This window comes from Nannospalax galili, unplaced genomic scaffold (assembly GCF_000622305.1).
Source record: "Nannospalax galili isolate Female #2095 unplaced genomic scaffold, S.galili_v1.0 scaffold54, whole genome shotgun sequence".
Lineage (NCBI taxonomy): Eukaryota > Metazoa > Chordata > Mammalia > Rodentia > Spalacidae > Nannospalax > Nannospalax galili.
The window spans coordinates 14,843,477-14,860,694 of NW_008341028.1; the positions used below are offsets into that span (position 1 = coordinate 14,843,477).

Here is a 17,218-nt window from a genome sequence, read left to right on the forward strand (position 1 = left end):
GCCCGGGGGCCGGCCGACCCGCCCCGCGGCGCTGCTTCCGGTATGGGCCCCGCCCCGGCTGTGGCCCCCGGCTGCGGAGGAGTGCGAGCCTCAGCTGCGCTGCCGGGGCCTGAGCGCCGCTCCTCCCCGCCCGCCAACCCGGAGCGCTGCGCACAGGTAGGCGGCGCGGGTGTTGGCTCTCAGCCGCGGCGGGAGCGGGGCTGTGGCAGGTGGAGGGGACTGAAGTGGGAGGGGAGGCAGGTGTGTAGCGGAGACGCCGGCGGGCGGAGCGCGGAGACCCGAGGCCAGTGAGGGCACAGGGAGGAGCCCGGGTGCGCCCTGCGCCCGCTGGAGTGATTTGAGATAAAGGGATGGGAAAGGTGAGGGACCGCGGGGGACCGAGAGGGCGGGGGTCGGTGGGATTCGGGTGGTCGGAGGAGAGCCAGCAGACTGGCTGAGAGGGCTTGATGGAGGTGAAAGTGATGGAGCTGCAGTGGGTGGGGGGAAAGTGGAAAGGAGGTCGCTGGATGCCAACGAGGGGGGCTCGAGGGAGCTGGAGAGAGAGATCTGGAAACGAAGGTAAGGGAAATGGTCAGTAAGGCAGGGCTCAAAGCTGCAAAGCAGTCCGTTGCGTCCCGTTTGGTGATCGGGGAAGTTGAGGGGACGTGGGGGAGGATGAAGGGATGAAGTGGTTTAGATTTCCGAGATACAAGTTCTCTAAGTGTTGGAGGTATTGTTTGGATCACTGGCTGCTCAGGCTATGGGGTGAGGTGAACTCTTGGAGAATGTGCGTATTGAGTTGTAGAACCGAGTCCTCTTTCTGTCTTATGAGGCTGTGAGACACCTCCCCCTCTGCATACAGCATACAGAGAAGATGGTGCCACCAGACAAGAAACAGTTGTTCAATGGACGGGCAGGAGTTGGTTGAAAAATTATTCCAGTTGTGTTGATTGACTTTAATGATTATAAGAATATTTTAAAACGCCCACTGAATGGATTGGTCTATTGTTTTGTTTTTGTAGCAAGTTGGTTTTTATTTTAAATGAACACTTTTGTCAACTGAATGTAATCTTTTCATGCCTTCTTACTGTATAAGAACAACTAAAGTAGAATGAAAGTGTTGCTGCAGGCGTAACTTGTACTTTCTAAACTAAGAGAGGAAGTAAAGGCAGTAAGAGGCAAATTGGAATTTGAATCTTTCACAGATTACAAAATGTACAACCAAGTGCTTCTAAGGTGAACAGAAATGAGATTTTTAATCTTTGCTTTTTTGCCCAGCTTTAAAATTTGTACTTTAAAAGAAAATTAACTCAAGTCTATAAAATTTTGTAAATTGAAGCCATTTTTCTTGTTAGGGATGTGATCCTCCTGTTCATTTTTGAAGATGGTAGCTTTATTTCATTTTCTCATCTTTCAACCCAATCCTAAAACACTGGGACAATGCAAATATCAAGTTCCAGCCTGCACAGTTCAGCTTCCCTTTTTATGTGATGACAAAATTGCACACCACTTTGCAAGTCCTGTTCACCCTAAAATTTGCTCTGGCATGGTAATCCATTTGCTTAGACTTGCTGAGAAAACACAACTTAAGTGAGATTTGTTGAAGGTGGGAACTTGAAGAGGAGGAAGGGGAGGGTTAGACTTAGAGAGGGTATGAACTGGGGTATGTGTTTGGAAACTGATTGGTAAGAATGCAGATAAACCTGCCCCCAGAATATGCCTGCACTGAGAGCCTTTCCTTATTGTATTCATAGACTGAATATAGTAGAAGTGAATCAGAAAGAAAGGGGCTATGAGATTTACTTGCAGTTTATAAAAAAAGAAACATTAATTTGTTTAGACAATACTGATACCTGTTTTAAATTAATTAACTTTAAAATCTCCAGAGGAATTCCCCATTTGTTTTTGAGGGAGGCTTGCAATTTGAGACTCCTGTGTCCTTGTGTATTTCTTTCTTTCATGTTGTTGAAATTGGATTCTTTTAAAGGCTATAATGTCCACTTAGCCTGGTTCAGTCCACTCAACAAGCAGTAGGGCAATTTGATCTGGGAAATTTGTGAAGTATAACTAAGAGCAGTTTGCTTGGTCTTACTTTTTCTGTCAGAAAAGCCATTCAGTCTGCCTGACGTGGTAGCTCTGGGTCTAGCTTGAGTGGTAATCTCTCTCTAGTGGGCCTAGAAATATATATAGGTTATATTCTTTCTTTTGCAGACAGGCCATTCTTTCCCTTTGTTATTGTGATTTTTATAGTTACAGTCCCTATATAGTGCAAGTCCAGTTGCTTTTTCAATAATAAACAGATTAATGGTTGATAATGTAGAGAGAAAGGTATGAGAACTCAGTTAGCAGGCTAAATAGCATCGGGATTTCCCTTTTTTAAAACTCAAGTCTCCCACTACTGAGATTTACTCCTTAATTTTCCCTCTTAGATCCTGTTCTTCCTCTTCTCATCTTTCCCTACCCATCCTCCATACTCCCACCAGTTACTCATCTTGAAAATCAACTTTAGGAACATGTAGAATTCAGAACTTCGGGCATTTTACTGGAGAAAAGAAATCTTTTATAGCTGTTTTATGTAGTTGTTCTCCCCCCCCCCCATGGTTTTGGTTATTTACTTAAAATATAGACCCAGTGTGCTTGCTGGGCTGTGCCTAGGTTCAGAGCCATGCCAATCTGTGGGTGAAGCTTGAGGCAGTAATGGAGCCCCTCCAGCAGCAGCAGCAGCAGCAGCAGCAACAACAACAACAACAGCAACAGCAAAAGCAGCCACATCTGGCTCCTCTGCAGATGGATGCCAGAGAGAAGCAGGGACCACAGATGAGAGAAACCCAGTTCCTGTATGCCCCCAAACTAGCCACACAGCCTGCTCTCCTTCCTGCCACACCGGGGAGACCTTCTGGCAGCCCTGTTCTGGGTCCCTTAGCCAGAGTTCCACCAACCACACCAGTGACCCGAGTGTTTGAGCGGTGCAACATGAACTCAGAGCCTGAGGAAGAGGAAGGAGTTCTGGAAGATGAAGATGGGGATGATGATGTTGCAGAGGTGGCTGAGAAAGAGACCCAGGCTGCTTCCAAATATTTTCATGTGCAAAAAGCATCTCGCCAAGACCCCAGAGCAGCAGGAATGTCTAGCCTGCTTCCAGCACCTGGGCCCCCATCACAGGGACAACAAGCTAAAGAAGACCATACCAAAGATACTTCCAAGGCCCCACCTTCCATCTCCATAGCTGGGCAGACAAACTGGAATCTGGATGAGCAGCTTAAACAGGTAAGTCTTTCTGCTGTAAGAGGCTGTTTATTCTACTTAAAGGCTAGCTAGAGAGGGTGATGGATGGGCAGGGATTGGAACTATGCCAGACAGGGTTTTCTTACTCTATTTCACTGGCCCACAGCCTATACCAATAGATTGATTTTGTTGTTGTTAGCATTCGTTTGTTTGAACTGGAGATATAGCTCAGTCATAGTGTATGTGCTGTGTGTGAGAGAGGCCCTAGATTCAATCTCCATCACTACAGAAAAAAAACCCTAATTAATGGATTTTTGTTTTTTATTAAAGCTCTGTAGTGTACTATAGGGTATAAGTTACTCTTATGCACTTGTAGCTTGTTACAAGTTTATGTTAAAGAATCTCTTTTTTTGAAAAGGAAGAATGAATGGGACATGGTGGCACATGCCTTTAATCGCAGCACCGAGGGACAGAGATGGGCAAATCTCTGTGAAATTGAGGCTAACCTGGTCTATGTAGTAAGTTCTAGGCCAGTTGGGGCTACAGAGAGAGCCTGTCTCAAAAAATTAACTAAAAAAAAAAAAAGGAGGTAACAGTATTTTATTAAGCCTATCTAAAAATGAATGACTAGGAAATAATAACAGTAATAAAAACAAAATAAAGCTGGATGGTTCGCATCTTTAATCCCAGCATTTGGGAGGCAGAAGCAGAGGTAGGTGGATCTTGGTGTCAGCCTAGTCTACAAAAACAAAGAAAAACACTTTAAAAAAAAAAATTCATAGGGACTGGAAAGATAGAGATGGCTCAGTGGTTAAGAGCACTGGCTGCTCCTACAGAGGACTCCAGTTCAGTTCCCAGCACCCACATGGCAGCTAACAACCATCCATAACTCCAGTTCCAGGGAATCTGATGCTTTCTTGTGGCCTTCACAGGCATTGCACACACGAATGTAAATATATGCAGACAAAACACTTTAAAATTTAAAGAGTTGGGGCATCATTATTTAATCCCAGCACTTGGGAGGCAGAGATGGGTAGATCTCTGTGAGTTCAAGGCCAGCCTGGTACATAGTGAGTTCCAGGCCAGCTGGGACTACAGGAAGACCCTGTCTCAAAAAGTCCAAAAAAATAAGTAAATTTAAAAAAAATTAACAAAATTCATTACGTGAGTTAGTTTTTCAAGTAGGGATGTAAATGAACACTTTTGCCTGAGTATTTTAGCCTCAAGCAAATGGAAAATCATGCTCTTTAAGGCTATTGTTTTGAAGCTGAACATAGCTGATAAGCACTTGCATTGTGTGTATTTCTCAACCAAGAGCCTTGTAAACATGATTTTGTTTTACTTTTACCTCATGTGCTTAGAAAGAGGGAAGACCTCAGAATTCTCTTTTTAACCGAGGAAAGTTGAAATGGCTTCTAAACATGGTTACATATCAGAGTTAGCTATAGAGATTTTGGGGTTCTGGGGGCAGTGGGGAAAGGGAGGTTTGTGGCGCCAGGGATGGGTGCCTCCAGCATGCTAGCAGGGAGCTTTTTATAAAGGTAGACTCAAAATCCTAATAATGAATTGTTTGGAGGGTGGAGTCTAGAGAATCTCTTCTCAGCTAAGCCTTTGATTTCCAATTTCCTTGTGACTCACACTGCAGTTTTTCGTCATTCTGTGTATGAGAGTAATAAGTTGTTCCAGGGTAAATGACTCATTGGTGCTATAGACAGGGAATTCTTGGTAAGGCTTTTAGTAACTAGATGCTCTGTGTGGACCACTGTTGCTGTTCAGAAGTCTTCTGTGAAGAGCTGTGGGCTTAAAAGGGCAGCTGAGATAGCTGTGGTGGCACACGCCTATAATCCCTGCACTTGGGAGGCAGAAGCAGGCGGATCTCTCTGAGTTCGAGGCCAACCTGGTCTACATAGTGAGTTCAGGACAGCTGGGGCTACAGGGAGACACTGTCTCAAAAAAAAAAAAAAAAAAAAAAAAAAAAGGAAGCTGAGAAATCATGAAAAAGCTTCTTTGGAGTTGAAAAATCAAGCAAGCATCTTTGGCTCAAGGAACCCTGTGCAGTTGACCTGAGTTTTGTAACAGTAGTGCTTGTAGTTGGTTCAAATCCTGTCTCTTCCATGTTTTACACTGTGGTCTTTTGATAGCAATCTGAATTGCCTGTTTCCTCATCTGTAGAGTGAAAATAACAAAGCTGGACATGGTGGCTCACACTCATAAGCCTAGCATTTGGGAGTCTGAGACCAGCCTGAGGTACAAAATGAGACCCTATCTGTCTCATACTGATACTACCAGTACTACTACTGATACAAAAGAAGGTGCCTTTCAGATCTGTTGTGAAGAGTAATAAGCTATGTGTCTGTCCAGTGCCAGGCACATGGCCCCTAATAGTGCTGCGGGAGTTGTGTGCTAATAGCACCTTCCTCTTTTGCATCTGAATAGACAGACCTTTGAAGCAGCGAAGGTACTGAGATGCACAGGGAGTTCCTTGCCATCACCCAGGAAGAGAAGCAGAGCTAGGACTACAATCAGAATCCCAACTTCCCCGACAGCAGCACCCTGGCCACCAGCCCAGACCTGCCTCCTGGCTGATTTCTTTGGTTTAGTAAAACATCTGTGAATTGCCGGGAGCCCCTGCACTGCTGTGTGGTTGGCACAGTTCCATGCTGGCCGGCCGCTGAGTCAGCTCATAGTGGGAACTCGCCCTGACAGCGCTGGGAAAGTTCAGGCCTGAGGCAGCGGGCTGCCCCCGCCTTGGCAGCTGGCCAGACTCTGCTTGTGTGCGGTCATTCCTAGAAAGTGCAGCCGTGTGTGAGGAACAAGTGGAGCTCCAGAGCCTGTCTGTCTTCAGGAAGTGCAGCAGGTGTTGAGGTCAAACCATTAGAGCTTTGAAAAAAGAAACTCTTCAGGACTGGCGTGTGCATGCACACGTGTGCGGTGTGGCAAGGCGCCCAGCCCAGCGTTCTGTATGGCAGCCACCCATGGCTCCACTGCTCAGTGCTCTGGAGGCTGGCTGTTGGCAACCAAAACCCTTTGAGTTCATTTAAGTTTCTGAGGCATACGTACTAATAATAGACTGTTTGGCAGAATACCTGCCCAAATGTTTTCATAAATGCCCTAGTAGCTGAGGCCAAATGCTTCATTCTAAATTTACCTGCCCTGTGAATGTGGAGATCAGGAAATGGGTCAGAGAGACAATGGCTAACAGTGGCTTAAAACTTTTGATGAGCACTTCCTGTTCCCCTTGTAGCTTTAGTTTTTCAATTTGTCTGTGGTCTCCTCCTTTAAAAAAAAACATTTATTACATTTTATTTACTTTGTGTGGGTATGCTACAGTGTGTATGTGGAGGTTAAAGGACAGCTTTTTGGAGTCAGTTCTTTTACCAATGTGAGACCTAGGGATTGAACTCAGGTCATCAGAGCCATCTTGCCAGCCCTCCTTTCCTTGTTTAAACCTTGCTTTTAAAGGAGCAAGTAAGCTGTGCATGGTGGCACATGCCTTTAATCCCAACACTTGGGAGGCAGAGGCAGGTGGATCTTTGTGAGTTCGAGGCCAGCCTGGTCTACATAGTGAGTCCCAGGACAGCTGGGGCTACAGGGAGACCCTGTCTCAAAAAGACCAAAAAAAAAGGAGCAGTAATGTGCTTGGGGATTAAAATGTTTTTAGTTGTGCTTTGGACAGAGGACTGAAAAAATACCTTTGGGAGAGAGCCTATAGAAACCATCAGACCTGGAGACTGGTGGGTTTTTTTTAATTTATCAGTCTTTTGATGTAACTAACTTGGGGTGGGGGGCAGAAGTAGAAATTAAGTACCCCTTGCTCTAACCACAATTCAAAGGCCTTTTCCAAATGATACAAGATCTTAATTGGTAATGAGTCGCAGTGTCCTATTTTGATTTTTTTGAGACAATGTCTCTGTTGCCCCCCCCCCACCTGACATGGAACTCAACATACAGAACAGGCTGGTGTCAGTCTTACAGAAATCCTCCCACCTCTACTTCCTGAGTAGTGGGATCAAAGACTTGTGCCACCACACCCATCTCTGCAGTGTCCATTTTATTCTAAACAACATACTTGGGCAGAGTCCTTTGTGCCAGGATTGTAAGCCATGAAATAGCCTCTCCCTCAAAGAGCAACAAGTATAGTAGAGGTGCTGTGGGAAACTAAAGGTAGGTTGGAGCTGGGTTGTCCTAAGTCAGCTAAAGCCTGGTCCAGTCTACTCTATGGTGCAGATATTTCTAAAACAAATGTTTTTGAAAGATTCACTTATATACCAAGAAAAAAAGGTGATTTTTTTTTTTTTTTAAGTATAGAATACTCAAACAGTAGTTTGCAAGATTGGTGAGGGTTGGCAGGCCTCTGCAAACTGAAAAGCAAACCTGGAAAAGCTTAAGGGGAGCCACAATAATCCTTTGTCTCGGAAAGCCTGTTCTTAGAGCATGTAAAGTCAAAATTACTTCATGAATTCTCTACGAAGAAACTCAGAAAATATTTGCTTCTCAAGGCTTAGATCATTCTCTGACACCAGGGTGATGGGAAGATGGATAACACCGTGGAGCCCAGTACTCTAAGAGCCATCAGATTCCTATTGGCAGAGTAAATAATTGTAAAACAAGACAACAAAGAACTGAGTGTCCCTTCTCTCAAGGGAGATCACACAGCCAACTTGGGGGGCAGGGGTTTGCTGGTCCTTTAGAGGTGGTCTTCTGCTGGCCTGCATAGAGGGTGGTTTAGGCAATTCAGGCTAAGTCCTTTAGTAGAGCTAGGTTTCCTTCCACAGAATAGGATGACTAGTGATAGTTTGATAGGTGTGGGGCAGCCAGAATTGTATGTCTGATTTTCTGCATGCTTTGACAGTCACTTTGGTTACTCAGTGACTTTGCATAGTGAGCTCAATGCAAAGCACTCAGATTCACTAGAATTCATTGCTCAATAAATGTTGTTCCCCTCACCCATCAAGCCCCTTGTGTTTTACAAGGCATTGTCCCAGGAGTGCCTTCTAGGGTGGAAGAGTTTTATTTCAGAAAACTTGTCAATTGAAGAATTCCTAACACTTCCTACAGCTTACTGATCACATGTGTTAATGAGGACAGGGTCTTGCCAATTCTGAACACCTGGAAGCTGTTAGAGTGTCTCTGACTCCTGACAGCTGTGTGGGCTCCATAGCGTTCCTTGGTGCAGCATCTCTCTGTAGGACAGAAGCAGGGGAAACTCCAAGGCAGGCGGGAAGAATCATTAAGTCCTGTGTATACTGACAGAAAGGAACATAAATTGAGAAGGAGGAGCCTTGTTTAGGGTGTTTTTAACCCCTCCTTCCCAAATCATTTTTTTTGTGTGCAGTTTATACAGTTCCTATTCATCATGTACAAAATCAAGATTGGACTAGGAATGTAGTTCAGTTGGTAGAGTGCTTGCCTAGTCAGTCATGAAAGAAAAACTGAGCTGGACACCGCGTAAACTGAACATGGTGACACAGATCTGTAATCTCAACACTTGGAAGGTAAAGGCAGGAAGATCAACAGTTTAAAATCATCCTCAGCTACAGATGGTTGCTAGCCACCATGTGGGTGCTGGGAATTGAACCCAGGTCCTCTGCAAGAACAGCCAGTGCTCTTAACCACTGAGCCATCTCTCTAGCCCTTAATTTTTTTTTTTTTTATTTTTAAGTTGTTTTACATGTATTAAATTTGAGATGTGAGTAAATTATCTCAATGGGAGGAATGTTAAGCAGTTAGGTAGGAATATATAAACTGATCTCAGACTACAAACCAAGATTCAAATAACATATATTGGAGACACAGGTAAAAGAGTTGAGTTTGAGAACAGCTTGAGCTACATGAGACCCTGTCAGTCAATAAATAAATAAATAAATAAATAAAAATTTTAGCCTGCAGTGAGGCCTCTGTCCTTTTCTTCTGGTGCTGACTGGTCTCCAAGATCTATCCATCTAAAGTGTAGACTCGGTAGGCTGTTCTTGGTACATACTTGGTAAATACTTCATGTGAACCATTTGAGAAATTTGGTACAATTGATGAAACTGTAGCCTAAAAAGAAGAGATATAGACTTTCTCCACTTTCTTTGGAGGGTGTCTTCCTGTCCTTGGCTTCCATACTCACAGTAGAGTCTGTCTAGATAAGTGGTTCCCGGTTAGAGCTGATCCTCCTTACCACCCAGCCATTTTTGATTGTTGTGACTGGGGCTGTGATCGGATGTGCTCCTAGCATCTAGTAGGTAGCACCATACCATAGATGTTGCTAGACATTCCACAACGTACTGGGCAGTACTACCCCCCCCACCCCCGCTGCCCCCAATAAAGAATTATCTGGTCTGAAGTGCTGAGGCTGAGAAACCCTACTGTTGATGGTGTCCTTTCTAGAGCACAGGCTGTTGTATAGGCACCACCCTAGACTCTGTCCTTGCACCTCAGTCTCAGTAGTGGAAGAACTTGACAGCCTGAGTTTTCTTCACTTCTGGTTATTTTGTTGTTTCTTTCCTTTTGCTTTGCTTTGTTTTGTTTTTTGAAACAAGGTCTTTCTGTGTAGGCTTGGCTAGCTTCAAACCCATCCATCATACCCAACTTTCACTTCTGTTTACATGTCCATGTTGAGTTTGTAGCCTTTGATTGTCATCACAGTAAACACACTGTTACCTGGGAGAGAACTGGGGCTGAGAACTGGAGATCTATTTAGCTGTACCTGTGCTTCTTCCAGCCCAGCCCTCTATGCTGTCCTTTAAAATATATAAGAGCTTAGTTGCTCTTGCAGACATTAACCCACAAAGATTAAGGCAGATACTTGGCACACTTGTTGCTTAGTAACAGATTTGATTATTGGGTCAGCCTTGTTTTGAGAGGCACAAGGTGTGGATTTAGACCGTAGCTCTACCACTTGTTTGCTGTAGTGCTTTGGACAGGCATCTTAGCCTGCCTTCCTCAACTTATTCACATATCCAATCCAGAGGGATGGTTAATTCTCTCCCACTATCCTCCAGGGGCTGTTGTATAGATACTATAAAGGTATAAGAAAAATAGGAGTTTGGAAACTCTTTGTAAAATGTATATGCTGAAGGCTGAGCATGGTGGCACAGGCCTTTAATCTAGCACTCAGGAGGGAGAGGCAAGTGTGAGTTCCAGGCCAGTCAGGGCTATATAGTGCAACCCTGTCTCCCCTTATCCCCCCTCTCAAAATTTGTATACGGTACAAAGTTTAGAGGAATTGTTATACCTAAATATTTCTTAAAGCTCTAATTGTTAATCCTTCTTACTATGTAAGATGCTCTATATCCTAGACACTGCTCATAGACAACTTTTCAGGTTTTCTAGGGCTATGGCCAAACTCATGTATCTAGAGTCAGGATTGTGGAAGCATAAACTTTTGTTGCTGTTTTCCATTAGCAGAGGAAGTAGTGCAATGTTAGATGTTAGGTAGAAGAAGTTAGCTTTGTTTTTTTTTTTTGTTTGTTTGTTTTTTGGTCTTTTTGAAACAGGGTCTCCCTGTAGCTGGAACTCACTATGTAGACTAGGCTGGCCTTGAACTCACACACAGAGATCGGCCTGCCTCTGCCTCCCTAGCGCTGGGATCAAAGGCGTGCACCACCAGGCCTGACTTGTTGGTATTAATAAATGATCATTGGCTTAGTTTGGTCTTACCAAAGGCTGATCCCTCTGCATGTATCCCAGAACCTACTCTGTCCTTGGTTTTTAGAGACTTGCTCCATCAGTGAACCGTTCTAGTTACTGACTTTTGGACTCTACTCCTTTGAAGCCTTCTCTACATTTAAGCATCATCTATCTCCCAAACTAAAAATATTACAAACAAAACATCTTCCATGGTCTTAAAATCTACATGGCATGTGACTGTTAACAAAATGAGAGCTTACTTTTAAAGAAGTTTGCCTGGTCTTCACATTTCCTCTAGCTTTTTCTCTGTTCCTGGCTGTCCCTCCCCATACTCCAGTGATGGAATGTCTCAAGGGAATTGTTTTTACGCATTAGTTTTCATTTTGTCACTTGCCGACACACTCCAAGCAGGACCCTGACCCTTCAGTTTTTCTTCGCTGGGGTTTCTAATGGTTGCCATGCTGCTTAGTCTAGGCTCTCTTGACCTCATCTCCTCTCTTAGGAGAGGGTCGGACACTGACCACTCCCTCTTTGAGACAGTCTCTTCTTTCTGCTTGTTTTCCTTTATCGGTGTAATGCATTCTGCGTACCTGGTTCCCCAGGTGTCACTTTTCAGCCTTCTTCTCTATATGTCTTCCTTGGGCAGTCTCTTACTTGGGTCTCCAATATATGTTATTTGAATCTTTGTTTGTAGTCTGAGATCAGTGTATATATTCCTAACTACCTGCTTAACATTCCTCCCATTGAGATAATTTACTCACATCTCAAATTTAATACATGTAAAACAACTTAAAAAAAATTAAGACAGAGCTGGAGAGATGGCTCAGCAATTAAGAGCACTGACTGTTCTTGCAGAGGACCCAGGTTCAATTTGCAGCACCATCTGGCAGCTAACAACTGTCTATAACTCCAGTTCCTGGGTAACTGACACCCTCTTCTGACCACCTTAGGCATTGTACAAAATGGGTACTTATGTACATACAGGTAATACACTCATACACGTAAAATAAAATTTAAAAAAAATTTTTTTAATTTAAGACAAAGTCTCTTGTCTCAAGTAGCCCAGGCTGTCCTCAAACTTGCTGTGTAGCTGAGACTATCTTTGAACACCTGATGCTTCTGCCTCCATCTGCCTGGGTACTGGTAAAACTGATCTCTTAAGCCAGGCATGGTGGCACACACCTTTAATCCCAATACTAGGGAGGCAGAGATAGAGGCAGGCAGATTTCTGTGACATCAAGGCCAGCCTGGTCTACATAGCAAGTTTCAAGCCAGCTGGCACTAAAAGGAGATCCTGTCTCAAAAAGAACTGAACTCTTAATTGATAACCTCCCCTACAATCATTTCCTCTTGTATTTTCCTTCACAGGAAATGGCATTGTTACAGACTTAATCTTTAATACCAAGAACATTGGGGTTGGGCTTAGTTCATTCCTGCTATTCTGTCATTCCCCATGTCTAGCCCATTACCAAAGCTTACCAGTCCTCTCATCTAGAATCCATAATCCCTTTTCTGTCACCTACCTGCCTCATCCATGTCTGTGCTAACTCCACCTTCTCATCTACTCTACACAGCCACTGTAGTGACCTTCAAAAAAACAGGCCGGGTTATGTCACTGCTATAGATACTCCACATGTATCAGATGCTCTGATTATAAAATCTCAGGTCTGCATGATCTGAGACCAGATCTTCGTTAGCTTTGTCTTTGACACTCTCCTGTCCTGTCACTGCGCTCCAACCACCTTGGCTTTGCATAGGCCCACCATTCTGCCAGAACCCTTTCTTCCAGGATTTAGGTTCTCCCCTTTACTGTCATTCAGAAGTCTTCACCTTCAGTAAAAGCTGTCATTGAGCTAATTATAGTTTATGTATTTTATATTTGTGCTTGATATATTTATGTATTTTATATTTGTGCTTGTTGGTTATTTGATATCTGATTCTTAGACTGAATGGTAAGCTCCAAGAGGGCAGAACCAGGCTTGTTCTGTGTTCTAGCAGACAGCACTGTAATGGCATAGTAGGCATTCAATATTTTCTTTCTTATTTCTTTTCACTGACTCTCTCTTTCTCTGTCTTTGAGATGGAATCTCACTATGTAGCCCTAGCTGGCCTAGGACTCAATATATAGACCAGGCTGCCTCTGCTTCCTGAGTGCTGGGATTAAAGGCCTGCACCATCATACAGGCAAATCTCTTTATGTAAATGGTTTAATTTCATTTGTGTATGTGTGTGTGTGAGAGAGAGAGTGTGTTTAGGCCATATGTCCAGTGTCTTCCGTTGCTTTCCACCTTTTAAAATTCACGATTACATTTATTCACGTGGAGGGGGGGCACATAGGGGGATGTGTGCCCAGGTCAGAGGACAACCTGTGGAAGTTGGAGTTGGTTCTCTCTCCATCATATGGGTTCCAGGGATCACTAAGTCATCAGGCTTAGTGGCAAGCACTTTTACCTACTGAGCTATCTTGCTGGCCTTCTGCACCTTATTTTTTGGCACAGGGTCTCTCATTGCACCTGGAGTTTGCCATTTTGGCTAGATTGGCTGACCAACAAACCCTCAGGATCCTCCTGTTTCCACCTCCCCAGCACTGAGATTATAGACATACAACTGCTTTGTCCAGCTTTTACATGGATTCCAGGGATGTGAACTCAGGTCCATTCTTGTGCAATAAGCACCTTACTCTGACTGACCTAGCCATCTCTCCAGCACCTTTTTTTTTTTTTGGCATTTATTGTGGGGGTGGGGCACGCACATGCCACAGTGTATGGAGGTCAGAGGACAACCTGTGGGAATCAGTTTTCTCCTTCCACCATGTGGGTTCCAGGAATTAAACTCAGGTCTTCAGGCTTGGTGATAGGCATCTTTACCCTATGAGCCATCTCACTGCCTTTGGGGTGCTTTCTTATTGTACATTCTGTGGATTTCAACAAATGTGTCATGACATGGATCCAGCACTATAATATCAGACAGAGCAGTTTTCTGCCCTAGAAATGCTCTCTGTTCCACCTTTTCATTCTTCTTTTCCTGCTAGCCCCTGGCAACCACTGGTCAACCCTTTTACTTTGATAGGGTCCATTCATCTTAGATTTCTCTGTCCATTTTACTTAACACGAATTTGTTTTGCTTCTTTGTCATTTTAGTTGTGCATTTAACACATTTTAAAGCATTCTTATTATTTAAGAAATGTATTTTGCTGGGTGTGGTGATGCATGCCTTTAGTCCCAGCACTTGAGAGGCAGAGCTAGGCAGATCTCTGTGAGTTTAAGGCTAGCCTGGTCTACAGAGTGAGTTCCAGGCTAGCTGGGGCTACAGGGAGACCCTGTCTCAAAAAGACCAATGCACCCATGTGCATTGCCCATGGAGGTCAGAAGAGTGTCAGATTCCCCTGGAATTGGAGTTATGGACGGTTGTTAGCTGCCGTGTGGGTGCTGGGAATCAAACCCGCTTCCTCTGCAAGGACAGCCAGTGCTCTTAACCGCTCAGCAATCTCTCCAACTTTTCTTGGATTTCTTGTTTTTTTTTTTTTGAGACAGGGTCTCCCTGTAGCCCTAGCTGACCTACTCTATGTAGACAATGCTAACCTGGATCTCAAGCTCACAGAGATCTTCCTGCCACTGCCTCCTGAGTGCTGAGATTAAATGCCCAGCTTCATTTTTTTTTTAAGATTAAAAAAAAAAGTGTGTGTGTGTGTGTGTGTGTGTGTGGTGTGTATGCCAAGTGTATACAGGTGCTGGAGGAAGCCAGAAGAGGGCATCAGATTCGCTGGAGCTGGAGCTACAGGCAGTAGTGAGACACCTAATGTGGGTTCTAGGAACTGATCTTGGGTCCTATGGAAGAGCAGCAAGCATTCTTCACTACTGAGCCATCTCTCCAGCCCTTGGATCTTACTCTTGCTGTATTCCGCAAGTTTTCATTGGCAGTTATTATCAACTGATTGGTTTTGTGGTACTGGGTATTGAACCTGGGACCTTGTGTATGTTAGGCAAGCATTCTACCACTGAACTGTATCTCAACCCTCATTGGAAGGTATTACTAACATTTTTATAATATCAGTTATGAGTGCTTCTTTAACTGTAGAATGTGTAGAATGTTTTTGTTTTGTTTTGTTTTGTTTTCCCGTCTGAATTTTGTCTTTCTTGTTGTATGTTTTTGTTTTGTTCTCTGGCTTGGAACTCACTATGAGATCAGGCTGGCTTCGAACACACACAGCTCTGCCTGCCTGTGCCTGGAATTAAAGGCAAGCTCCATGACACTTACCTTTTTTTAAATTTTTATTTATTTATTATATTATTTTATTTTTATTTTATGTGTATGAGTGTATTGCCTGCATGTATGTAGAACTGCAGTTAAGGACGGTTCATAGCCATCATGTGGGTGCTGGGAATTGAACCCAGATCCTCTGCAAGAGCAGTCAGTGCTCTTAACCTCTGAGCCATCTCTCTAGCCCCTTTATTATTTTTTTTGTGTATGTGTGTATTGCCTGCGTGTGGGTAAGTGCACCTGTGTCTTGCAGTGCCTGCAGAGGACAGGAGAGGCTGTTGGATCCCCTGGAACTGGAGTCATGGACAGTTGCTAGCCGCCATGTGGGTGCTGGGATTCGAACCCAGGTCTTCTGCAAGAACAGCCAGTGTTCCTAACCGCTGAGCCATCTCTCCAGCTGTAGCTTGCTTTTTTTTTTTTTAAAGTGTGTGTATGTGTGTAAATGTCATCCTCAGGAACAATGGCTAGCCAGCCCCAGGGAGTCTCCTGCTTTCACTTCCCTTACTCTGGGAATACAAACATATACTACCACACCTGGGTTTTGTGTAGGTTCTGGGGATCAAACTCAGGTCCCCGTGCTTTCAAGCCCAGAACTTTACTGACTGAGCTCTCCTTCAAGCTCTCTTGGTCAATATTCTAGCAGGAGTAATTGAACCTTCTCATTCAGTCTTTTAGGCATCTTTTCTTTTATAACCTTCTTTTCACATTCAGTTTTCTAATTTCAAATTCTCTATTTAGTCCTCTTTATTCCACTCTAAAAACATTGTCTAGTATATCAATCTTACATTTAATATTTTGGCATTTAAATTTTTGCTTATTCGAGCTACTTTGTTCTTTGTATTCCTTCTTTTCCAACTTCGCTTTTTTTTTTTTTTTTTTTTTCGTTTTTTTGAGATAGGGTCTCCCTGTAGCCCCAGCTGGCCTGGAACCCACTATATAGACCAGGTTGGCCTCAAACTCACAGAGTCAAGCCTGCCTCTGCTGGACTTTTTTTTTTAAAAAACACAGAATAAACACCTTTATTTATTACACAGAGCTAAGATGACTCATTTGCCTTTCCAGGCAGGCTCTGATCTTCCAAGATCTTTAACTTTTTAAACTACGTATTGTAGGATTTGCTAAAGCTTTTGTTTTGGAAGCTGTAAGCACAGAAGAGAAAATGTCTAATAGCTATCAGTATCCTTCACTTGCTTTCAAGTAGCACTTTTGGTCATTCTTTTGATACATGCCTGTTTGAAATGTGCTTTTAGATTAGGATGTACGTTCTTCCTTTGTCATGTCACTCTCTTGTAGAATGGCTCATTTCCTCTTGTGCTGGTTTGTTTTTTGTTTTCCTTTATAAGCTCATTTTGAGTAAGGATTTATTTCTGGAAGGACTATCTACTGAAGGGTGTTTTGTTTCCCTCCCTGGGACTCTACCTGGTTAGCTGGTTGCATTGGTTTGGGTAGTGTCTATTTGAGGTGTACATCTATGTCTCATGAGAGAACCTGACTTTAGATGGACACTTTCCATGAGGTCTCTGGCAGATGACAAGGTTCTTTGTGCTTCAGTAGCCCAGTGAACAGTTTTTTCAGGCCTGTTCATGGGTAGTTGTAGCTGTAGACTTTCCAGTCTTCTGACTTTAATGTAGTTATTTCAGTCCTGATTCCCCATGTGCCAGAAACCTGGGGCTTGAATTCTCTTAAGGGGGAGGGGAGATGATTAAATCCCCAGTTCCCACCCCTGTTAATAGACTGTGTAGCTGGGGGCCAGTGAAATGGCTCAGCAGGAAAAGGAGCTTGGCACCCAAGCCAGACCACTCGAGTTCAATTCCCTAGGACCCAAATAGTAGGACGGACTTCTACAAGTTGTGCTCTGATTGCCACACATTGTGATGCATATGCCCCCCCCCCAAAAAAAAACAAAAATGTAATAAATACTGGGTATGGTGGTTCATGCCTTTAATCCCAGCACTCAAGAGGCAGAGGCAGGTAAGATCTCTCTGTGAGATCCCAGCCTGGTCTGCATATTGAGTTCCAGGCCAGCTGGGGCTACTGGGAGACCCTGCTTCAAAAAAACAAGCCGGGCGTGGTGGCACACCTTTAATCCCAGCACTCTCAAAAAAAAAAAAAAAAAAAAAAAAAACAAAAAAAAAAAAAG

At 43.8% G+C, this 17,218-nt stretch overlaps 1 protein-coding gene across 2 annotated transcripts in view; it reads left to right on the top strand.

Annotated features, from left to right (window-relative positions):
* Positions 1-56: 56 nt before the first annotated feature.
* Positions 57-17,218, top strand: part of Arid3b (AT-rich interaction domain 3B) — a 52,159-nt gene continuing 34,997 nt past the window's right edge. The window contains exons 1-2 of one of the 2 annotated variants that reach the window (XM_008836495.3): positions 57-156; positions 2,635-3,246. In XM_008836495.3, coding sequence (XP_008834717.1) covers positions 2,677-3,246 — 570 coding nt within the window. In that variant the 5' untranslated portion in view covers positions 57-156; positions 2,635-2,676. Of the gene's footprint in view, positions 157-2,605; positions 3,247-17,218 lie in introns of both variants that reach the window. The other variant, XM_029565086.1, reaches the window with a different exon arrangement.